Below are 26,225 nucleotides of genomic sequence, written 5' to 3' on the forward strand. Positions count from 1 at the left end.
TATGTTCCCTTCTGAGGCAGGTAATTATTATGCTTTTCTTATAATCCAAGCATGATAGCAATGCATCAAAAGTGAAAAAATGTATCACACAACATAAGACATCAATTTACAGAGACAGACATGCAGCATATTAGTTTCTACTTTAGATTTTAGAATTTCATTATTTTCCCCCAGTAAAACAATAATGCTGATAAAATAGTTGTCCATGTCCTTGGTATCATACTGCCCTCCAGAGTTCAACCAGATATTGAACCTGACGCTGAAAATTATTTTAGAGCAGTGAATGGGAATCCTGATAATCAGTGGCACTGCACCCAGGAGTACATGAAGTACAGTGCTGACCGATCTGATCAATTTTATATCACAAAGCCATTGCAAGTCAGATGTCACTGTGGACTTTCATGAACAGAAGAGAAATTCAGTGCTGCAAGACAATTGTTCCCAAGTACCAAACGTACAGTTGTTGATCTTGTTTTTATCATATTTTTCTTGATCTTAAAAAAATTAAGATATATATAACTGCTACTAAGCTATTGAGATTAATCTTTCATGTTTGCTGAATTTGGCATATTTAGCTGAAAATTAGGCAGTAGTCAACACACTATATTTGTCCTCTGTTTTGTAGGATGTATAGGACAGATTAATTCCCAGTTATATTATGGTCACCATAAATATTCATCTGGAAGGGAACAAAATTAAAGTAGTGAGTAACATACTTGGCACCCCCAACCTCTATCCGTCTGACCCAGTAAAAAAGTATTACATAGCAGAGATGGTGTTGATGATAGCTTGCAATTGAAAGTAACATGGCATTTGACTCAAATATCTTGTCTCAAGCATTTGAATACCATCCCTGCCTATGTTTTATTAAATTAAGAAAAAGTTGAACAAAAGTTGTAATGATTAATGAGAGCTGTTGTAATGATTAATGAGAGCTGTTTGCCTAGAAATGTATATTTTTCAGCATTACGCAATTGAAAATAATTTATTTCTGGTGTGAAACCATTTCTGAGTGAGTTTTATTACTCTGGGAAAATTCATCAGAGCACCTGCTGGTGTGCGACATCTTTGTGCCTCTGACTCCAGGGCATTAGAGAGAATGTGGGCCACATTATCCTGAAATCATTTATGGTTAGTTTGTGTGATATGGTTTCACCACCACAGCATCAGATTGGGACACATGTCAGGTAAGTCACCTACCTTTATCATTCAGGCCTCCTCTTGGCATCACAGTGACCTGCATACCCTCCTCTCACACCCACTCCCAGTATCGACTCCAATCTGATGCCATGTAATCACTTTATTCAATAAACTCTTGTCCCACTCTACCCATTGCATTATACATCCCACTGAAAACAACGCCTCTTCTGAATTCTTCTACTCTCCCCCACCTTCCGGAAGCCTCTACGTAAATCCTGTATCAAGGACCTTCCAATCCTAATTTCCAATCCCAACCTCCATAAGCAATACCTGGCAACAAAGTTTCCATTCCGAAAATGTTTATTTGTGGTCCAAGTTGTAAGCTTCATGATTAAATTACATTTGCAGCAGAGAAATATTGATTGAAATAATTGCTAGAACAATAGTTGCTTATACAGGTCCACGACCGTTTTTCTAGCACCCTTGCTTCCAAAGCCTTGCGTATTAAGTGTTTTACCGGACCAACAGAGGTCATGTAATACTGATACTATGGCGAGTCCGAAAACTTGTTGGTTGTAGAAGAAGTTTATTGCAGCCGCAATATTCGAATACAGAGTTAAACAACAAGGTAAAGGACAACCATCAAAAACTTACTGTCTTCTTCGAAGACTTCGCCGAACTGAACATTTTGGGCGCCAAAAGCGCACATGACCACGCTGGCCAATCAGCGATGTCGCTCTCTGGACCAATCCCCATGGTCGCGTTCACACGTGACCTCGCTGGCCAATCTGAGGGTTCGACGACCCGGACCATTCTCTATGGTCGCTACATGACCCCCCCCAGAACCCGAGGTACGGAACCTAGCAGGGAGCCGGATTTCGCGACCATAACGAGTACGGAGAGGGGCAGCCTGAACCACAGGAGCCGGGGGTTCCGGACTTGGAGGAACTGCCGGAACGGGGGGTCCTGGAGGAACTGCCGGAACGGGGGGTCCTAGAGGAACTGCCAGAACGGGGGGTCCTGGACTGAGCGGAACTAACGGAGGTCGGCCTCTCCTAGGGGTTTGGCCGACCAGGACTGGTTGATCCGGATCCAAGTGTGCAGGTTTGAGCCGGGACACCGAGACGAGCTCACTCTTGCCGCACATGTCTAAGGTGAAGGTAGCCGTTCCCTTACGCAAAACCCGGAACGGCCCTTGATAGACCCTCTGCAACGGGGCGCGATGGGAATCTTTTCGCAGAAACACAAACTCACAGTCCTTCAGGGAAGGCGGTTCATGTACCATGGGACACCCATGACGTGAAGTCGGAACTGGAGCCAGGGAACCCACCCGTGCCCGGAGAGATGCTAAAACTGATGGGACTGTAGGCAGCTGGTCTGAAGGGTCCGGAAACAAATCTCCGGGTACTCGAAGTGTCGAGCCATATACTAGCTCCGCAGACGACGCACCGAGATCTAGCTTAGGAGCAGTCCGGATGCCCAGAAGAACCCAGGGGAGCTGGTCTACCCAGTCCGGGCCTTCAAGCCTTGCACTGAGGGACGCCTTAAGTTGATGGTGGAACCGTTCTACAAGTCCATTTGCCTGGGGGTGATATGCAGTAGTGGGTTGTAACTTGGAACCGTACAGTTCTGCGAGCGCGGCCCAGAGGGACGAAGTGAACTGCGGCCCCCTGTCAGTGGTAATAACTGCCGGGACCCCGAAACGAGCTACCCAATGGAGGGCCAAAGTCCTGGCACAAGACGCTGACGAAATATCAGACAATGGGAAAGCCTCTGGCCACCGGGTGAACCGATCCACCACCGTGAGGAGGTGGGTGTAGCCCCGGGAGGAAGGCAAAGGCCCGACTAAATCCACGTGGATGTGGAAAAAACGAACTGCTGGGACCTCGAACTCCTGTACGGGGGGCTGGACATGGCGCTGGACTTTAGCGGTCTGACAGGGAACACAGGAACGCGCCCAACCCGCTACCTGTTTCCGTAGGCCATGCCAGACAAACCGAGCTGCTACCAAAGCAGAGGTGGAGCAGATGGACGGGTGCGCCAGCCCGTGAATGGCATCAAAAACCCGGCGCTGAAGGGAGGGCGGTACTACCGGCCTGGGACGGGGAAGAGAAACATCACACCAGACTTTCGTGCCTTCCGACCCGCAGGCTACCTGAGCCAACTTCAATCCCAAAGTGGTGGACTGGTATGCCGAAGCGGTATCCGCTAGAAGCTGTGCCTCCGCAAGCTCCTGGGGATCCACCTCGCAGTCCACCGCCGAAATAGGGGAAAAAGCAGGTCGAGACAGGGCGTCAGCAACGGCATTAAGCTTACCCGCGACATGACGAACATCGGTGGTAAATTCGGAGATAGCAGTCAGGTGCCGCTGCAGGCGGGCCGACCATGGGTCAGACAATTTGAAAAATGCAAATGTTAATGGTTTGTGGTCCGTAAAGGCCACAAATGGGCGGCCCTCAAGGAAATACCTGAAATGACGAACAGCTAAATAGAGGGCCAGAAGCTCTCGGTCAAATGCGCAATACTTCAGCTCAGCCGAATTTAGTTGCCGGCTGAAAAACGCCAAGGGCTGCCAACGGCCACCGACCTGCTGCTCCAAGACCCCGCCCACCGCCACGTCAGAGGCGTCAACCGTCAGGGCCGTGGGGGCGGAGGGGCTCGGGTGGACCAACATGGTGGCGTCTGCTAATGCTGCCTTAGCTGCTGTAAAAGCCGACTCTGCGGCCGGGGACCATATCAACTCTACCGGTTTTCCCGCAAGGCACTGGAAGAGCGGGCGCATGACCCGCGCAGCTGCCGGAACGAACCTATGGTAGAAGTTAACCATGCCTACGAACTCCTGTAGTCCTTTTACTGTGGTGGGCCTGGGAAATGCCCGGATAGCCTCCACCTTGTCGGGCAAAGGGGAGGCGCCGGCAGGGGTAATTCTGTGCCCTAGAAAATCAAGAGAAGGAAGGCCGAATTGACACTTGGAGGGTTGGATAATGAGCCCGTGGTCTTGGAGCCGCTGGAACACAGTCCGCAAGTGGACCTGGTGTTCCTGCACTGAGGGGCTGGCGACCAGGATGTCGTCTAAGTAAATAAACAAAAAGGGTAAGCCCCGACCCACACGGTCCATCAGTCGTTGGAAAGCCTGTGCCGCGTTCTTTAAACCGAAAGGCATACGCAACCATTCAAACAACCCGAACGGAGTAATCGTGGCGGTTTTCTGTATGTCCTCCGGACGCACCGGAATCTGGTGGTATCCTCGCACCAAATCGATTTTGGAGAACACCACCGCTCCTTCCAGCCCAGACGAAAAGTCCTGTAGGTGCGGTATGGGGTAGCGATCAGCCGTGGTGACAGCATTGAGACGCCGATAATCGCCACATGGTCTCCACCCCCCAGATGCCTTGGAGACCATATGCAACGGCGAGGCCCACGGGCTGTCGGACTGACGGACAATTCCCATTTCCTCCATCTTCCTAAATTCTGCCCGTGCCACCACCAGTTTGTCTGGCGGTAGTCTCCTGGCCCGAGCGAAAACGGGAGGGCCCTCGGTGCAGATGTGATGGACCACGCCGTGCTTGGCCGAAGGCGTGTCAAAACGTTGGATGAGCAGCTCTGGAAACTCCGCCAGGATCTCAGCATACGAGTCAGGGGCCGCGACGACGGCCTGGACAGTAGGGCTGGGCGGGGAGGCGATTGTCGGAGCGACGGGCTCCTTGCCGGCGGAGGGTCGGAGGTCGTTACCGCGGACATCAGGGACCAGTGAAAAAGCCCAGAGAAAATCTGCGCCCAGGATCGCTTGTCTGACGTCTGCTATGATGAATGGCCATTCGTATGTGCGGAGGCCTAACACAAGGGACATCTTCCGTATCCCGAAAGTGCGAATGGGGCTGCCATTAACCGCGATGAGGGTGGGACCTGTCTTACCCGTTCTGGTTTCGAGGTCGGTCGGCGGCACTATACTGACGATGGCTCCCGTGTCCACCAAAAATTCTGTGTCCGTGAATCGATCGTGGACGTAGAGGCATCGGTTCTGGCCAATCGTAACTGTCCCTATGTACATATAACATATAACATATAACAACTACAGCATGGAAACAGGCCTGTCCGGCCCTACCAGTCCACGCCGACCAGCCGAGGCATTTCCCGCGAAGGTACAAGGTGAGCGGCAGTTGCGGGATTCGCTACCCCATCGTAGGTGATAATAGCACCAGCCGCGCTTGTGCGGATCTTTTTGGCGGGCTTTCGGAGAACTGGCGGGAGACGCGGCGCCATCTTGATGTCGCTATGGCGTGGTCACTGATGTCGAGACCTTGTTGATCGAACCGCTTGCCTTGTTTTTAGCCGCTATGAGCGCGTCCGCTTTCGCTGCATATGCTTCGGGGTCCTTAAAAGAACAATCCGTGAGCAGCAGTCGGACATCCTCAGGAAGCTTCTCTCGGAATGCCTGTTCGAACATAAGGCAATCCGTATGCTCACCGGCTAGCATCATCATTTCGGCCATGAGAACGGACGGCCGTCGATCTCCGAGGTCCGGTAGGTGCAGAAGTCTTGCAGCGCAATCATGCCTATTAAACCCGAAGGTTCGCAGTAACACTTTCTTCATGGCCTCGTACTTGTTTTCCGCAGGCGGATTAACGACGAACCGCATCACGCGTGTGGTCGTCTCCGGTGATAGAGCGCTGACGAGGTAGTAGTACATCGTCGAGTCGTCCGATATCTTCTTAATATGAAATTGAGCTTCGGTGTGGACAAACCAAGATTGCGGTGAATGTGTCCAAAACAACGGAAGGTGAACGCTTCCCGCGCTTAACTCCGGTGTGCCAGGCGCGGCAATCAACAACGAGGCGTCGTGTCCCTGCATAGTCGGTGATCGTGCAGATCACGTCGGGGTCACCAATATGGCGAGTCCGAAAACTTGTTGGTTGTAGAAGAAGTTTATTGCAGCCGCAATATTCGAATACAGAGTTAAACAACAAGGTAAAGGACAACCATCAAAAACTTACTGTCTTCTTCGAAGACTTCGCCGAACTGAACATTTCGGGCGCCAAAAGCGCACATGACCACGCTGGCCAATCAGCGATGTCGCTCTCTGGACCAATCCCCATGGTCGCGTTCACACGTGACCTCGCTGGCCAATCTGAGGGTTCGACGACCCGGACCATTCTCTATGGTCGCTACAATACAACCGTACCTCTGACCCCCTAATTATACCCCTCCCACGTCTCAAAAGTACCATGGACTGCTAGAAACTTAAATAAAATGTAAATTCAATGTAAACTAATTTTACAGCAAAACTTGGATTTCTTGCGCAGGCAGCCAAGGCACCGGTTAACGGGTTGCCCTTGGTAGTCGCGATGAGGGCCAGATTAGACAGCCTAGGTTAGCGTTTCTCAACCGAGGATCCCCGGAACACTAGGGTTCCGCTAGTGGTCGCTAGGGATTCCGCGACAAATAGCCGCTAATCATTTCAAACCAGATCAAATGCACTTTTTAAAAGTTGAGTATTGCATGCAAATCTGAAAAGATTGGGTGAAAATTCTCGGTTATTTATTCAGTACAGGCCCGCCACCGATTTTCCAGCAACTGGTGGGTCCAGCGCCTCTGTAAACACAGACAAAATTACGAGAGCCCATTTGAAATCCCCCCGCCCTGGAAGTCTCCCCGAAAATGTTGCACCTAGGCTGGGCAAGGCAGCCAATCTCGACCTCATCGGGACTTCCACGGCCGATCGGTGGGTTGAATTTGCAACCTGCGGTCGGGGCTCTAGAACTCCAGCCCAGCTGGAGCCAGCACATCTATCCCCATAGCTTAATTCCTTGGCCGGCCTTGCAGAGCGGAATCTCAACCCACCCCCGGCCATCCCCCAGCAGCCTAGGTGGACCGTTCCGGTACCGTTGTACCCCTCTCGGAGGTCGTGACCTCCTTTGGTCAGGTAAAATGGATAAACTAGCAAAGCTCTGGAACCAAGAGTGCCAGAAAATCAGTGGTGGAACCGTGATGTAAATATTAGATTTAAATGCAAGATTATCTAAATATATTAATTCATTAAGACGGGATTAAAATATTAAACACAGCAGAAAAGCCAATTACCACCTTTTTAGGCTGATTATCAATTAATGTGCGAATTTACTTCAACAAGTACTTCAATATGTACTTCAATAAGCAAGATGACATTATACTCTAAATTACTGCAATTAGTGATTATATGTGGGTTTGTTTTCCCCAGGACGAGAACCAATGTAGAGCAGAAATGCACATCCTTGATAATCATATGTAAATGCATTTTTGAGTAATTTATGTGTTTAATTTCATATTTGTAATTTTATTATACACGCACGGCATATTCTTTGAAAATTCTTGGGTATTATAATAAAGTCTTCAACCTGTTATATAATTTTAAAGTATAATAATCATAGGGAATATATTTAGCGACATCTATATGACGCCAGTGTGAAATGGCTTTTAGTGGTCAGTGGACAGGAGCTGCACGTGACGGATTTTTATGTAGGGGTTCCCTGAGACATGAAAATTATTTCAAGGGTTCCGCAAGGGTAAAAAGGTTGAGAAACGCTGGCCTAGGTTGTCTAGGAGGGCCAAGGATCTGCGCAAAGTCGGCCTCAGAAATCGGCTATCGGCTGTGGCCAGACTACGGCTCGGTTCCAGAGCGAATATGACTGATGAGCTCAAGATCAGTCCCCTCACCCGGCTTAGGTGCCACATATTCATGGGATGTCCGAGGGGATTTCAAGTGCGCTCTCTTAATTTTGTCTGGATGAAAGGAGGGCCGGATCATACTGGAAAATGGGTGGTGGACCTGTACTTGAAAAAAAAATCTTATTGTATCTGTATTTCTCTAGGATTTCTGATACATTGGTATTTCGCATCAGTTTCTTTATCCAGTAGACAGTTTGCAATCCAGGGGCTCTAGATTTGGCAGTCCCACCCTATTTCTGTTTGGGAGTATATCCATGATGGATAGTGACAGTTAAACCAACACAGAAATCCACAGCAATGTATTCCTTTTATGTTAAATAACATGATACCGACGGAGCCTACTTCAAGTCCATTTTCAAGCTTCCTTTCTGGAGTTTAGTAAAACCCGCAGTCATAACTGTAATGATTTCAAAGCAACTCCTTGATAATTGAGGCCTGCAACTGCTTGGCTGTAATTTAATAATTTGTGGTTTGTATATGTTGATATTGTTTGCAGATGGGACTTCAAGTATATAATTTTTTACCTCTGCCTAAAAGATGAATTGCTTTCTTGCCAAAGACATTTCCACTCTGTTCATTCTCCCCCTCTTCAAGTCATTGGCCCCTCATTAAAATGAACAGACATCGTATCACTATGGGAACTCCATGTGCCTTTTCTTTACTTCTTTATTCGTGCTCAGCTCCAGATCACAACATTAGCCCCCTTTTGAGCACAGAAAGCTGTCTCACAAAAGAGTTGAAGTCATAGTGAGGTGATCAGAACATTGATTCTCTCAGTTTATTTCTAAAATTTAGATAGAAGCATGTGCCTTGACTAAAGGAGGTATTTTATATTGGTTAAACATTCAAATAGAAGATCTAAAGCAACAAATAAGCCTTTCCTTTTGGCAGGTCGTGTTTTGAAGCCTTTAGTTCTTGACCTCAATACTGTAAGTTCCTGTACCACTCGTTTTGTGTTCTGTGCCAATCAATGTTGCATAACACACAACACAGTGAAACCTTGTTACTACAAATCTGTTGTAGGATCAAACGTTGACCCTGATTCCATTATGCTCAAGTGAGCCTATTCAAAAGAAGAATTCATTCCTGCCACAAAATGCACAACTGTTAGTTACCATACACTTATTACCAGAATGAGTGGAATATAGGCAGTTAAAGATGTTGCCGATCAATTTTTGTAATGCAAGTTTCAAATATCAAGCAATGGAGAAGTAAATTATATTTTCTCCCTGACTGCTCAGTGCTGATTCCCAATCTTTTCAAACTCTTGGTGAGTAATTGGAGACAGATTGCTGATGAAAGGCTCATTAATCTCTTAATAACCAAGGGCCTTCAATGACTTTGTTTTTTAGCCAAATCCATAGTAGGAAATATGTAGACTTGGAAGATGGTATTGAAGGGACTAACGAAATTCAAAATGATAAGTTGGGGCTCATGCTCATAAAGAATAACATTAACAATACCTAGAATGTATATAACACCTTCAACATAAAAATATTCTGAGATAGTTCAGTAAGATATTACTAGACAATTAATAAAGAGGTATTTGGAGAATGCTCAAGAGTTCCCGCAATGTGTTCAAGAATGTGGATGAGTCCACTGCGAATTTGTGTGGGGTTCCAGCAAAGGCAAGCAATTGTATACAATGAGAAATGAATTTCTGGGAAATATTTGAGAGTATTCTACTTCTGAATTTTGAAAACGACAGTGGAACCAGCGATATCCAATTTAGAGACAAATAACAAAGATTAGTTAACAATCCAAAAATAACAAATTCTCTGGCAAATAGTGCCGAAGATGCAGAGTCTTTTACCCAGAGAAGGGGATCAAGAACCAGAGGATATTCATTTAAGATGAGAGGAAAAACATTCAATAGGAACTTGAGGGGCAACCTTTTTACCCAGAAGGTGGTAGATATATGAAATGAGCTGCCAGAGGAGTTTTTTTTAGGCAGGCACTACAACGAAATTTAAAAGACAATTGGACAGGTACATGGATAGGAAAGATTTAGAGAGATATGGGCCAAATGCGGGCAGGTGGAGCTGGTATAGTTGGGGCATCTTGGTTGGCATGGGAAAGTTGGGCTGAAGGTCCTGTTTCCATGCTGTGACTATATATAACTGAATGTGTAAAGGAAGATGAGGAACTATAAACTAATATTTTAAAGCAAAGTTTTACAGACTAGAATAAAAATGATGTTATCTGGCTAAATTGCTAATGACTAAGTCTAAATTTAAAAGTATGAAATAATCATCAAAATATTTGGTACAATACAGTCCAGCACCTTATAGCATCATAGTCATACAGCACAGAAACAGGCCCTTCGACCCAACTCATCCATGTCAACCAAGTTATCCCATCTAAGCTAATCCCATTTACCCATGTTTGACTAATATCCCTCTATCTTTCCTATAAATGTCCCTGTCCAAACGTCTTTTAAAGGTCGTTATTGAAACTGCCTCGTGGTGAAAAAGCTGTCCTTCAGGTTCCTTTTAAATTTTTGTTCTCTCACCTTAATCGTATGCCCTCTAGTTCTTGATTTCCCTACTCTTTGAAAAACACTTTGTGCATTCACCCTATCTATTCTGTTCATGCTTTTATACACCTCTGTAAGATCACCTCTCAGACTCCTGTGCTCCAAGGAATAAAGTCCTAGTCTGCCCAAGTGCACCCAGTAGCTCAGGCCCTTGATGATACGTTCTACTCAGTATCATTCTCAAAAGCACGCATTAAGTTGGAGACCAAAACAGGACCCGTCTGGACGCATGATCGCCATTTTAACTCTCTGTGTATTTTCGCAATGCGCAGGCGCAGCTTTACCATATTGTTGCATGTATACATCACATATCTCCCCCCTTAGAATTGTGATAATTTTCTTCCATCTAAAGCATACTAATACGTATAAAACAATCCAATATCATAATGATCTTTATATCCATTATGTTTCCAAAGTATTTTTCTGTAACAAAACCCAATTTAAGTAAGTCCAAAAATATGCCTCATTTTGTATCCAATTAAATCCAAATCAAAGTTTACATATCCAATTCTTATTTTGAATGTGAGTATCATCTTCAATGTAATTCTATCAACCAAATAACCTAACCAACCCAAAATGCCAAATAAGAGTATTCATGCTACAATCCTTTCCATTAATGATAACCAAATTTTCATTACGTTTACATTGTCCATATAACCGAGTCCGTATAGTCAAGTTCGTTGTCAAAATCGTCCGTTTTCAGAATCGGTAGTAATCCGGTCGCTTTCTATTTCGCTTTGGGTACTGCTTACGCCCTGAATTGCTTTTTTCGTTGCGCTCTGATGTCGCGTCCTCGACGGTGTCATCGTGGTTGCTTTCGTCGAAGTTTTCATGTGCAACGCTTTTTTTGTTGACATCTTCATGCGCACTGTGGGCGTACCCATGTCAAAATCTATCGAATCTCCTGTTTCGTTGGTTGTGGGAGAGTTGATTTCGCGTTTCCGAATCTGGTCTGCGTGATTTTTCCAGATTTCTACACCGTTGACGTAAACCTCGGCCTGGATCTACGAGACAGGACCTAGCTTCTTTTCGATGCGTCCTGATACCCATTTCTCCCCTCTCGCGTAGTTACGCACTAGCATGCTCTCTCCCTCCTCAAATTCTCGAGCTGGGCGCGAATCGTGGTGCAACGTTTGCGAGAATTATTTGTCACCAATGGTCGCTCTTTCATCTGGTACCGCGATGTTGAAACGCATGCGCATTTTCCTTTTCATCAGCATTTTAGCCGCCGTTTGCATTGTAGAAGTTTGCGGCGTTGAACGATACAAGATGAGGAATCGAGCGACACGCGTTTGCAGCGGTCCCGACATCTTGCGGAGTGCTGCCTTCACCGTCTGCATGGCGCGCTCTGCGAGACCATTGGTTGCTGGATGGTATGGCGCACTTTTGACATGACGAATGCCATTCGCTTTGATGAACTTTTCGAACTTTTCGCTAGTGAAACATGGGCCATTGTCAGAAACCAGTGTATGCGGAAGGCCATGTGTCGCGAACACGAAGCGAAGCTTGTCGATAGTGACGTCACTGGTTGATTCGCTTGTGATATGCACTTCAATCCACTTTGAATATGCGTCGATGAGAACAAGCAACATCTTTCCCTGTACCGGGCTGGTATAATCGACATGAACTCACGACCACGGTTGACTAGGATGCTCCCATAAGTGCAATGGTGCTTTGGGCGGATCCCGCTGATGCATTTGGCATTCTGAACATGCTCGGACTTTGTGCTCTAAGTCCTTATCGATTCTAGGCCACCACACACAACTTCTAGCGATCGCTTTCATCTTCACAATTCCCGGATGGGCATCATGCACTTCCTCGATCATTTGCGAGCGACATTGGGGTGGTAGTACAACACGACTACCCCAGAGAAGACAACCCTCGTGAACGCTCAGCTCCACTTTGCGACTGAAGTAGGCTTGAAATCATCATTTGGTGGTTTGTCTGGCCACCCGCTCATGATGTATTCGCGAACACGAGACAGAATCGGATCCCTCTGCTTCATGGTGCGAACACGTGACGGAGTGATGGGCAATTTCTCCAACCCGCTCATCAGAAAGACGATTTCTCCTGGTATTGGCGCTTGCGATACCTTCGCTCGTCGTGGGAGTCGCATTGGCGTATCTGCATTGGCGTTGGCTGAGCCCGGTTTGTACACGATGTCGTAATCGTACGCTGCCAGTGTTAGCGACCAGCGAATCACTCGCGGCGAAGCCATTAGCGGAATGGCCTTGTCGTTACTGAACAACCCAAGAAGCGGCTTCTGGTCGGTGTTGATTACGAATTGTCGTCCGTACAAGTACGTGTGGAACATTTTGACGCCGAAGACTATGGCTAGACCCTCCTTATCCAGCTGCGAGTAGTTGCGTTCGGCGTTATTCAGACTGCGTGAAGCGTAGCCTATTGGCATTTCCGTGCCATCTTCCATGACGTGTGACAGCACTGCCCCTACTCCGTAAGGGCTGGCGTCGCAGGAGACAACGAGCGGCTTGTTGCTGTCGTAGTGTGTCAGAACTTTGAACGATTTCAGGCCTTGCTTAGCTTGTGCGAACACCTTCAACTGAGCTGGTCCCCAGTGCCATCGAACCGTTTTGTGCAGCAGTTGATGAAGCGGTTCAAGCATAGTTGAGAGATTAGGCAGAAATTTGCCGTAATAGTTTAGCATCCCAAGGAACGCCTTCAGTTCTCTGACGTTCTTCAATCAGCCAGCTAATTGATGGCTTTGACTCGTTCATCCGCTGGCTGCAGCCCTTCAGCGAGCGCTCACCTTATGGCCCAGGTATTGGACATCATTGACAAGAAAGGCGCATTTTTCCCATTTCAGTCGTAGGCCTGCATCTTGGAGCCTGTGGAGGACTTGTTTGAGGTTGTCGAGGTGTTCTTCCTCGGAACTACCTGTGACGAGCAGATCGCCCAGATACACAGCAACTCCAGAAATCCCCGCCAGAAAATTGTCCATCGTACGCTGAAATACAGCTGGTGCTGTTGGAATGCCAAACGGCATTCTGGTGTATTGGAACAAACCGCGATGGGTATCTATCATCACCAGTTCATGGGATCCGGACGACAAAACCAACTGCTGGTAAGCGTGCGACAGGTCAAGTTTGGTGAACTGCTTCCTCTTCACCAGAGTCGTAAACAACTCATCAATCCGAGGTATCAGATATGTATCAGATCGAGCTGCTGTATTCACCGTTAACCTGTAGTCTCCGCAGATTCTCACGCTACCGTCTGCCTTGTCAATGGAGACAATCGGTGCCGCCCATATCGAGTGTTGAACAGGTTCTATGATTTTCTTTTCCTGTAGGCGATATAATTCACGATCAACGCGATCGCGACGGGCCAGCGGCACTGGTCGAGCCTTGATGAATTTCAGTAGTATGGCTGGGTCGATGTAGATGTCAACTTCGACGCCCTTGAGCGTCCCGTGTTCCGCTTTGAAGAGGTCACTGTATTTGGAGAGGAGGCTCTGCACTCCTACCAGTTGAGTAACAGAACTTTCAACCGATCACGGCCAAACAGGCTTGGCCCCGCCCCCTTCGCTGCCAGCAGCTTGAGCGTCACTGTTTGCTGGTTGTGAGAGACAGGCACCGAACTTTCTCCCAACAATTCCACTTTCTCTCCAGTGTAAGTACGGAGAACCACGGTGCTATCACGAAGGCGTAACCTTTCACCTTTTCGCCACTGGTCCTTCCACGTCTCTTCACTCATCAGCGTAACTCCAGCTACGGTGTCGATTTGCATGGGGATAGTCTTTCCCCCCACATTGAAAGGAGTAACTTTCTTCTTCGCACTTTTAGTATGATAAAGACTATACACATCACCTTCCTCGGTCAGTTGGTGGCTTTTTGCCGTTTTTCCGGCTTACTGCTTTTTCTGCTGTTTTTTCCTTCCACTCTGAGCATTTTTCCCACTCAACTTGCACACTCGTGAGAAATTACCTTTTTTCCTGCAGTTGAAACAATCCACCTGTTTCGCTGGACAGTCGTTCGGATCAGAGTGGGGAGAGCCACCACAGCGATAACACGATGATCCTCTTACGGTTCTCCGCTTGGGCTGACCACTGTGAGGCCCCCTTGATTTCGCGATTTTGTTTATCGCTTCGCTTGGCTTTTGTTTCCCGTCACGGAGATCAGCCATGTTGCGGTCTGCCGTCTCCATAGCGGTGGCGATACCGAGTGCCTTGTCGATATCAAGCGTGGCTTCCGACAATAATCGACACTGAATGCGGTCATCATCAATCCCACACACCAAACGATCACGTAACATTTCATTGAGACTCGAACCATAAGCACAATGTTCAGCGAGGTGACGTAACTCGGCCACATAATCCGCGACCGACTCACCCGGCTGACGACGACGAGAGTTGAATTTGTAACGCTGGACGATGACCGATGGTTTCGGGACCTTCTTGATTCGTGACTGTTGGCACAATCTCAGAATATTCGACTTGCCCAGGTTTCGGTGGAGCAAGTAAACTCAAGATGAGTCTGTACGTTGGTCCTCCACACACGGAAAGCAAGATGGCCCTCTTCTTTCCCGCATCTGTAATGTCGTTGGCTAGGAAGTAATGTTCAATGCGCTCGGCGTACTGCACCCAGTCGCCATGTGCAACATCAAATTCCCCTATTGAGCCAAAAATAGCCATGGTGGCCACAACAGCAAGACACCAGGTGAAACTTCAAAACAAGTTTATACACATCGCCTATTAATGATACGTTCTACTCAGTATCATTCTCAAAAGCACGCATTAAGTTAGAGACCAAAACAGGACCCGTCTGGATACAAGATCACCATTTTAACTCTCTGTGTATTTTTGCAATGCGCAGACGTAGCTTTACCATATTGTTGCATGTATACATCACACTTGAGTTTGGCAATATCTTCAAAAAATTTCTCTGCACTCTTTCCAGCTTTTTAAAGGCGCCTTTCCTAAAGACCGACTTCAAAAATGCTAAGATATAATGTGCAGAGTTATGCAATTATTGCCAATGAAGTGGACATAATGCTGAAAATGTTGAATGAATTGCAAGAATAAGTAGAAAAGCAGCAGGCCAGGAGAGCTATAAAAACCACAGAGATCCAAAGAAAGAAGACAGATGCTTTAAAATATCAAATTTCTCTTTTGGCTAATTAAAGTTTATCGCTGAAGTTTCATAAATATATTAAGAGAAAAAGGTGTATTAATGGATATGATGTCCATTAAAACTGTCTGCATCACAATGCTACATCATCTGTGCTTGAATCATGCAAGGAACATGATTTGAAAAGTAAATTGTGCTTACTCATTCTTTCATAATTTTTGTGATACAGACAAGACCATAATTTTGACATGCGTATCGTGTGGTGTGCTCACATTTGTTTCAGATGTACTAATAGGTTTAAATTCAGAATTAATTGAGTTACATTTTGAATGCTGAAGATTTCCAAATTGTGGCCTAACCCTGGGGGTATATAAAACAACTCTGGGAGTATGCTGTGAATTTGTAAGAGGAGATACTATTATTTAACCAGCAGTGAACGTTGGAGAAAGGATAGCAGATAAATAATTGGTCATTTTAATGGGGAGGGATATTGGGCAGATTATGACAATTGGCAAAAGAGATTGAATATAAAATGTAGATTAAAAGGAGTGCATGGGTTGCTCATAAATATGGATGTAGATTTGCAATGTTACTACTAATCAAATGTTCAATCAAGTACTTTTTAAATGTATGGAGTCTTCCTGCCTTCGCCATCCTTTCCAGCATTGAAGGACCATCCTTATGTAAAGGATTTTGTGCAAAATCATTCTACATTAACTTATTCAAGATTACCTTAAATCTATGTAATTATTAAAGTCCCACTATTGGAAATTGGCATTTCCCGTGCCTCTCATCTATATACTAAAACTCTCGTTTGTTTGTTTGTTTGTTTGTTCCTGTACTACAGCCAAAACGGTATATGATAGCGTGACAATTTTTGTCCCACCTTACTCATCGTCGACCTTTTGGTGCTAATGGAAGAAGTTTCATTGAAATTGGTGTTATTTTTTTAAAAGTTATTCACATTTTAAAGTTAAAATCCATCTCCTAGGGAGGGAGGGGAGAGGGGGAGGGAGGGTGGAAGAGGGAGGATAAAGGGGGTTGAGGGAGATGGAGTGGGGGGTGGAGAAACGGGAGGGGAGGAGGGAGGGGGAAGAGGGAGACTGGAGGGGGGTGGAGGGAGGTGGAGGGGGGGGGGTGGGGAGGGGGGGGGTGGGGAGGGGGGGAAGGAGAGGGTGCTGCACCAATGCAGGGGAGGTTTGGGCCCAACGGGTCCAGTTGGTCTAGTAATTTCTAAATCTTCCCTCTGTCTCATCTGTTCTTAAAAAAAACAATCTCAATGTTGCTGAACTCTCCACATAACCTAAACCTGTTTGGCTATGCCAGCATCTTCATAAATCTCCTATGCATCCTTTCCATTGCTATCACATCCACTTGATGATGTAGTGACTAGAACTGTATGCATCACTCTCGCTGTACCTTAACTAGTGTTTTAAATGGTTTTGTCGTAATCTCAGTGTTGACTTGACCACCAAATATGAGTATTTGTGGTTAACATAGTGTTTGGCGCCTTATCCACTTTAAATAACTGTCCCACTCTCTTCTAGGATCAATGTACCTATGTATCGAGGACCTGATCCACTACACTTCTCAGTTCCCTATATTTTATTATATGCTATGTTCTTTTTGCCCTTCTTAGAACTCACACTTCTGCATACTTGATACTTTTCTACCCATCAGGTGAACCTAACACAGTCTTCTGAAGTATACAGCTTTTTTCTCCCACACTATTAGCCACATGCAATAGTTTTGGTATTGCATCTAAATTCTTAATCACGGCTCCTATATTTTACATCCAAATTATTCAAGCCATAAAGAGTTTGAGATCTTACTTTGAACCCTGTGGAATACACTTGCAAATAACCACCAACTATTGCTGTTTATTTCCTGCCACTGAACCAATATTAGATTTAATCTCAATTTCCTTTGGAACCCATGGACTTTAATGTTTCTGATCAGTTTTCTGTGTGGACTTTGTCAAATAAATTGCAAAAACAGGCCTAAAATCTTTTCAGCAATATTTAATGTGCTCAAAAGCTCTCTCGATAATTTTTAAAGTCTATACAGAATCTATGGTTTTGAAAGCAGAAAGATATGGGGTAAATAATTAGTTGTGCACATCTGGGGCATTTTTGTTCTATTTTAGGTATTGAACCTAGGAAGCGTTTTAGGACCCAGAAGATAGAGACAAAATGCTGGAGTAACTCAGCGGAACAGGCAGCCTCTCTGGTCGAAGGAATGGGTGATGTTTCGGGTCGAGACCCTTCTTCATACTGAGAGTTAGGGGAGAGGGAGACATGGAGATAAGGAAGTGTAAGGTGTGAGAACGAGACATCAAAGGGAATGAGTTCAAGGAAAATGTAGAATAGCTCATTATTAGTGAGGAGAAGTTGACAACGAAGCATACAGATATAAAATTTAATCATGGGGACAGTAAGTGGTCGGAGAACTAGGAAGGGGGAGGAATGGAGAGAGGGGGAAAGCAAGGGTTACTTGAAGTTCTCTAACTATTGACTTCTCTAATATGAGGTGCTGTTCCTCCAATTTGCGCTGGGCCTCGCTCTGACAGTGGAGTAGGCCCAGGACAGAAAGTTCAGTATGGGAATGGGGGGAGTTAAAGTGTTTAGCAACTGAGAGATCTGGTAGGTTTACGTGGACTGAGTGGAGGTGTTCAGCGAAACGATCGCCGAGCCTACGCTTGGCTCTCGCCGATATATAGGAGTCCACACCTAGAACACAGTAGATGAGGTTGGAGGAGGTGCAAATGAACCTCTGCCTCACTTGAAAAGACTGTAGGGGTCCTTGGACAGAGTCGAGGAAGAAGGTATAGGGACAGGTGTTGCATCTCCTGTGGTTGCTGGGGTAAGTACCTGGGGGTGGGAGGGGGGGGGGTGATTTGGGTGGGAACGGACGAGTTAACCAGGGAGTTGCAGAGGGAATGATCTCTGCGGAAAGCGGAAAGGGATGGAGAGGGGAAGATGTGGCTAGCGGTGGGATCCCGTTGGAGATGGCGAAAATGTTGGACGATTATGTGCTGCATGCGATTTCAGATGGGGTGAAAGGTGAGGACTAGGGGGACTCTAGTTGTGACTGGGGGGAGTAAGGGGGGAGCAGCGAGATATCGAGGAGACCTTTGTGAGGGCCTCACTATGATGGATGAGGGGAACCCCCATTCCTTAAAGAATGAGGACATCTCAGATGTCCTGTTATGGAACACCTCATCTTGGGTGCAGATGCAATGTAGACGGAGGAATTGGGAGTAGGAGATAGAGTCTTTGCAAAAAACAGGGTGGGAGGAAGTGTAATCTAGAGATCTGTGGGAGTTAGTAGGTTTATAATAGATGTCAGTCGATAGAAGCAGGTTCAGAAGAGATTTACTAGTATGATAGTAAAATGGGCATTGTTGAGCATAAAGCAAAGGGACCTTTGACGTATGTCCTGCTGTATGAAGTGTCGACGAAGTGGTTTAAAAATCTTATGAGGTATAAAAAGATTGACCCGAGGTGTTTTTCTTTATTAGCCAAGATAAAGAATATAAGAACAGGGAAGTGATACTAGAACTTCATACCATGCTAGATTGATCGCAATTGAGTACGATGTAGTGTTCTGATCACCATATTATTAGAAACACTCGATGACACAGAAGAGATTTATGAGGATGTTGCTAGCATAGCAAACTGTAGTTAAGGAAGCGGTGGCACAAGAGACTGCAGATGCTGCAAACATGAGCAGCAAACAAACAGTGTCTGAAAGAACTGCAGATGCTGATTTAAATCGAGGGTAGACACAAAATGCTGGAGTGACTCAGCGGGACAGGCAGCATCTCTGGAGAGAAGGAATGGGTGACGTTTCCTATTCTGAAGAAGGGTCTCGACCCGAAATGTCACCCATTCCATCTCTCCAGAGATGCTGCCTGTCCCGCTGAGTTACTCCAACATTTTGTGTCCACCTTCGCAACAAACAAACAGTTGGGGAAACTCAGCAGGTCAGGCAGCATCTCGGAAGTTAGAGGGATAGTCAACATTTCAAATCAAAATCCTGCAAAGGTTATGGGAAAGGATAGATAAGCTAAGCATGTCTTCTTTGGAACAGATAAAGCTGAGTGGAGATTTAATTGAGGTATAATGTTAAGATTGGCCTAAATAGAATTTTCTTTTGTTGAGGGGACAACTATCAAAGGCAGAGATTTAAAGTAATTGGTGGAAGGAGGGGAGATGATAAAATATTTATTTCATCCAATAAAAGAATGGTACAGACAGAAACAGATACATTTATATAGTAGTTGGAAGTTAACTTAAAGGGTAATAATCAGCAGTGACCTATTGTTGAAGGATCCTATTGCTCGAAACACCTTATTAACTAATATGTTCACGGTGGGGCTATTGTATGTTATCCTATCCAGTGTTGCAAATTTTCTGTGATTCTATGAAGGTATGGGTCAGTGTGATGTATGGTTCCAAAAAGGAAAACTATTTCTCTGAGAAAAGGTTGGATAAATTAGGGAGAAAATTGAATGTGTAAGAAGGAACTGCAGGTGTTGGTTTACATCGAAGGTCGACACAAAATGCTGGAGTAACTCAGCGGGTCAGGCAGCATCTCTGGAGAAAGGAATAGGTGACGATTCGGGTCGAGACCCTTCTTCAGGAAATTTAATGTGTTCCTTGAAAACCCAGGAATGTGAATGGTTAATATTCATGTCAAAACATTCATGGGTAATGAACATCAAGCACTGGCCGGAGATGGCTTTGAGTTCAAATATCAGTTTCCATGTTTTCTTAAGAGGTTCCATTCTTCTGTAAAGGGTAAGGACAAGATCTCCACATCTTTATGTTTCCCCATCCCTGCTGAAGTTGGCATGGATTCTGTGTGCTGAAAGCTTGGTAATAAATTAGAGAACACTATCCTATTCAGGAGCTTGGCAGAGCTGAGGTCTGTCGAAAACTCCTAGTGGTACTAAGGACGTGCCCTGTTTGCACAAATCATGCAAATCATCATCAGGAAGGACCCAGAGTTAGTCCGAAAATGAAGGCAGAAAAGGAAGTATTCTCAAGAGGTTTCGCCACTCCACACTTACTCAACATTTTATTTTTTCTTCTAGCACTGTCAGGTAGGATGGATATTTTATTCTATCTTTTATAAATATGATAATGTAACATATTGTTCAATTTTCATGCATCTCTTCTGCTGTAAAGTTTATTCGCTTCGCTTGCTGATCTCTTGTTATGGTCGTTATCTCAGCATTGGAGCGGATCTAGCGTAAGAAAACTTTGAACAAGCCTTTTTTTTTATTTTTTATGATTATTTGTGTTTCTGTTTGTTAAATACAATCGTTTCTAAGGCACCCCATGAAATAACTTCCTTTGTTTTTGCATCTCGTAGACAGAAACCATTTCAATAACCCACTCTAAACAGCCCGCCTTTCACAATGACATACTTCTTGTATTATTTCCAAAGTGAGACTAATAGAAAGTCTGTATTGTGCATTGATGGCGTAAATTCTTGCTCTTGACCAGGGTTCATGTTGATCCAGTCTGTCATATTCAGATAGTGTAATCAGTTTGCAGAGACTGGAGGTCTCACAGATCTGTGTGGGCACTTACTGCGCACTTGTTTGGTCTTTAACTCTTTCAGCATTGACATTCACACTGGGATAATGATGTGTTTTTAATTAGAAAACACCATCTCATCGCACTTCAGCTGGACCCTCCTATTATTTTGGAATATAATTTTGGCCTACATTTTGCTAGGGATTTCAGAGTATTCTGAGAACTGTCTGATCATGAAACATTCATGAACTTCATGACCTGGCAATTTATACTGATAGCTAATTGGAATAATATTTTCATACCATTTACCTTTCAATTTTATCTTCTGTTTTCTCCTTATGCCTTATAATAAAATGTCTGATATGTCTGGGCTTTGCATGGGTGATGTCCATTTTTGGCTCCCTGCAAAAAAAGATTGTTAGTGTTTGGGTCTAGACAGCAGAAACGTTTGACAATGTTTTGGTGGAGGGGTGCAGCTAAATAATTTTATCATAGTAGTATCCATACTAATGCACTCTCTAATTGGGAGAAGTGAACAGAAGGGTAGGATCAAAAACGGCAAATAAATATCCCCTCCCTTTATCCAGCGAAGTGAATCGAGTTCCGGACAGCAGCTGCTGAGATCAACTAATTGAACATTGTTAAAGTATCAAACATAGATTCCTCTTGCTCTGTACTGATATAATCTGATGGAAAAGTAGTTCACCTGGAAGTTCATTATACAATCAGTGAAAAAAATCGAATTTCCAATTGCACCTTCAACTGGAATTACTTCAAGGGCTCACTGACACAATCTAAATAATCACACCGGATTATTATTTTTTAAATTCAAGATTCAGCTTCCGCTACATTCAATATTTGGATTTTTATATAAATTATAATCAATTATAATTTTTGTAGTTAAATTTATGCAAAATGTGGCTTTATGACTATAGCAAGATAATTGGGCATGGGTTTTTAAAATCCTGTTTTTATCTTTGTGTGTCCTTCAAAATCAACACACTTGGGTCTAGACAGTAGAAACGTTTGACAATGATTTGGTGGAGGGGTGCAGCTAAATATTTCAAAGCACCTGTTGAAAGCTGTAGACATTAGATGATTGGGTGTTGGAGGCATTTCTGGAATGCACATTCCAAAGGTGATCATGCCACTGTTGGACCTTTACGGATAGAATAAAGATCATTTATATATTGGGTTAGAAAGAGGGGGGGGGGTCAGAATAAAGTATGAAGAATAGCAGTCAGCATTCCATTACCATTTCAATTTTGAAATTAAATTATTGCAACTAGGTCAATTACTTTAGGAACAATGTTGAACAGAATTTTTTGTAACTTAATCATAGTTGAGTAAGTGGAATAAGTAAACAATTATAATATAATAGTTGAGAAGAGGTCCAAAAGTATGTTACTTTTTTAGTGTAGTTCAGAAGCTTTTGGTTGAGACAGGATATTATGGCTCATGTGAAATTTTTATCTCTGTTGAGTTGCATCAAACACGTATCGCAACACCTATGTGTTTAGTCTGTAGGCAATTCCATTTTTATCAAAGAAGCTGACTAGAACTAGCCAATGTCACTGTATCATGTGTTTAGTACTTGCAAGCCAGAATTTCCAGCTAGAAGATTCAGAATTTGGGGGGAGATTGAGCTGTAGAAACCAGTTGCCTATGCTTGACCTACGCTGAACCTACGTGCAGCGTAGGTTCACTAGGTTAATTCCCGGAATGGCGGGACTGTCGTATGTTGAAAGGCTGGAGCAATTAGGCTTGCATACACTGGAATTTAGAAGGATGAGGGGGGATCTTATTGAAACATATAAGATAATTAGGGGATTGGACACATTAGAGGCAGGAAACATGTTCCCAATGTTGGGGGAGTCCAGAACAAGGGGCCACAGTTTAAGAATAAGGGGTAGGCCATTTAGAACGGAGATGAGGAAGAACTTTTTCAGTCAGAGAGTGGTGAAGGTGTGGAATTCTCTGCCTCAGAAGGCAGTGGAGGCCAGTTCGTTGGATGCTTTCAAGAGAGAGCTGGATAGAGCTCTTAAGGATAGCGGAGTGAGGGGGTATGGGGAGAAGGCAGGTACGGGGTACTGATTGAGAGTGATCAGCCATGATCGCATTGAATGGCGGTGCTGGCTCGAAGGGCTGAATGGCCTACTCCTGCACCTATTGTCTATTGTCTATTGTCTATTGACTACGTGAGGGGCTGGTTTCTCTAATGTGAGATTATTGTAGAAATTAAGGTTCAGGTATGGAGGCAATAGGAATGTTAAAAAGGTCTAATTCAGGCAAGGTTGGTAAAAATAAATAAGTTTCAGGGAATGTGAAGAAAAGGAAAAGTTCCCAAACCAAGGAAATCTAAACTGATAAATAAAAGAGCACAGATTATAGAAAGCAAAGTTGGGGGTTTGGAGTACTTTAAAACAAGGAATATAAAGGCTTCCTGCAATACATTAATGGAAGATCAAGCTCTGGGTAAAGCCACTAAGAACTTACTGAAAATAAAAACAGAAAATGCTGTAAATACTCAACAGGTCTAGTCTCCTCTATGAGAAAAAAAACAAGAGTTAATATTTCATGTCAATGATTGTTCAATTCTCTGCATTTGGAGGAGCAAATCCATTTGTGCTTGTACACAGAAAGGATGTGTAGGAAAATAACTAGATGCTGGTACAAATCGAAGGTATCACAAAATGCTGGAGTAACTCAGCGGGTCAGGCAGCATCTCTGGAGAGAAGGAAAGGGTGACGTTTCGGGTCAAGACCCTTCTTCAGACTGATGTCAGGGTGGATGGGACAAAGAAAGGATAAAGGTGGAGACAGGAAGACAGTGGGAGAACTGGGAAGGGGGAGGGTAAGAGAGGGACAGAACAACTATCCAAAGTTAGATAAGTCAATGTTCATACCACTGGGCTGTAAGCTGCACAAGCGAAATATGAGGTGCTGTTCCTCCAATTTGCGGTGGGCCTCACTGACACTGGAGGAGGCCCATGACAGAAAGGTCAGACTGGGAGTGGGAGGGGGAGTTGAAGTGCTCAGCCACCGGGAGATCAGGTTGGTTAAGGCAGACTGAGGGAAGGTATTGAGCGAAATCGCCGAGCCTGCGTTTGGTCTCGCCTATGTAGAGAAGTTGACATCTGGAACAGCGGATACAATAGATAAGGTTGAAGGAGGTGCAGGTGAACCTCTACCTCACCTGGAAAGACTGTTTGGGTCCTTGGATGGAGTCGAGGGGGGGGGACTTAAAGGGACAGGTGTTGCATCTCCTGCGGTTACTGGGGAAAGTGCCTGGGGAGGGGGTGGTTTAGGTAGGAAGGGACGAGTAGACCAGGGAGTTACGGAGGGAATGGTCTCTGCGGAAAGCAGAAAGGGGAGGAGATGGGAAGATGTGGCCAGTAGTGGGGTCCCGTTGGAGGTGACGTTCAGCAGGTTTGATTACTAAGTCGGGGTTGTTGCAGAGTGAGTGGAGGGCTGTACGTTCAGGAGGGGAGTGGTTAGAGTGAGTCAGGGGCATGGAGAATTTGAGGCAGTTAATGTCACGCCGGCAGTTGTATCAGCGGGTTTAAATTAGTTGATACAAACTTAATGAATCCTTTTGAAGAAACATTACTCACATCCTTAATGGCAGAGCTCCTGATGCGCAAATAAGGGGATAATGGCAAAACACCTGATGCGCATATAACAAAATGTTATATATTTTAAATAAAGGGCTGAAGAAGCTTTATGAAACATATGGTTGAACTTTCCCTGAGGCAAAATCACACATCCTGAGAAAAAAGAGCATTCAGTTTTGATTGTGTGGCATTCCTTGTGATAAGGCTGCAACTTCCAAATCAGACTTCCCTAACTAAAATTTGTTTAGTTAACATACATTGAATATGCATCTAATTGTATCCAGAAGTTAATTCATGATTGTTGACGCATTCCTCCCTTATTGCCGTGTATAACTGAACAATGAATTAGCAGAACATTACATATCTACTTCCAAATTTACTATTTCTAGGTCTCCTGCTTCTTTAGTTAAAACAGCATTAAAACAGGTCCTTTGGGGAACCGAGTCTATGCAAACCTTCGATCACCCATTCACACTAGTGCTAGGTTCCACTTCCGCATCCACTCACAACACTTGGTAGGCCAAAGGATATGTTTCTATGCTATATCTCTTTCTGAATCTGTGATATAGTTGTGCTAAATGAACAGCAGATGACTGATAATACCTTCTGCAGTGCAGTCTTTAGTTTTTTAGTTTAGAGATACAGCGCGGATACAGGCCCTTCGCCCACCGAGTCCGTACTGACCAGTGATTCCTGCATATTAACACTATCCTACTACTAGGGACAATTTACACATACACCAAGCCAATTAGCCTACAAACCTGTACGTATTTGGAGTATGGGAGGAAACCAAATATCTCGGAGAAAACCCACGTGGTCATGGGGAGAACGTACAAACTCCGTACAGACAGCACCCGTAGTCGTGATCGAACCCGGGTCTCCGGCGCTGCAAGCGCTGTAAGGCAGCAACTCTACCGCTGCGCCACCGTGTGCCACCAGTCATATTTAAAAAAACATTCAAGGATGTAAATCTACTTAGTCTTTAAATGGAATAGAAGAATATTCAACCAGATTACACCCACATCATTCAGGGTAACTGCAAAAACAGGTAAGGCCTTCAAAAAGCATCTTTGCTTCTGTGCCAAGAAGAAAATAATATATTTTTTAATTGACATTGTGTTTGCTCTCTTTTCCAGTTCATTGAACCTTATTTCTCTGCCTAATCTCTGGAGTATATTCCAGTATTTTCTGTTTTCAGTTCAGATTTCTAGCATCTAAAGTTTTCTGGTTGCTATCTCCTTATTTTGCATTACAAGATTCCAAAACTTTCTTTCTTTTGGGCCAACTCTCACTTATTAACTTAATTTTCATAAGTAAAAAAACCCTTGTTTTCATATTTCTGGCAAGCTTTGTCTGGAACTCCATTTTATCTTCCTTATTAATCTTTTAGACATTCTTTGCTTCTTTTTATATTCTGGCCACCACTATCTTTGCACAATTATATACTTTATCTTTTCCCATTAACCACAGCTAGTGAACCCTGTGCTTGGAATTTCTCTTTCTCGTTGGACTGCATATGTTTGATTTATTCCAAAAACTCACCTCAAATGTCTGCACTCCATCTCGATTAATCGATTCTTTAACTAGTTTGCCAGTTCCTA

The 26,225-nt window shown here is 44.6% G+C and overlaps 1 protein-coding gene across 3 annotated transcripts in view; it reads left to right on the forward strand.

Annotated features, from left to right (window-relative positions):
• The first annotated feature begins 20,429 nt into the window (after positions 1-20,429).
• The window catches only part of LOC144608581 (hepatic and glial cell adhesion molecule-like), a 57,849-nt gene continuing 52,053 nt past the window's right edge, over positions 20,430-26,225 (forward strand). For 2 of the 3 annotated variants that reach the window (XM_078426514.1, XM_078426515.1), the window contains exon 1: positions 20,430-20,572. In XM_078426514.1, the coding sequence (XP_078282640.1) occupies positions 20,488-20,572 (85 nt within the window). In that variant the 5' untranslated portion in view covers positions 20,430-20,487. The remainder of the gene's footprint in view (positions 20,573-26,225) is intronic. The other variant, XM_078426516.1, reaches the window with a different exon arrangement.

Source organism: Rhinoraja longicauda, chromosome 32 (assembly GCF_053455715.1).
Source record: "Rhinoraja longicauda isolate Sanriku21f chromosome 32, sRhiLon1.1, whole genome shotgun sequence".
NCBI lineage: Eukaryota > Metazoa > Chordata > Chondrichthyes > Rajiformes > Arhynchobatidae > Rhinoraja > Rhinoraja longicauda.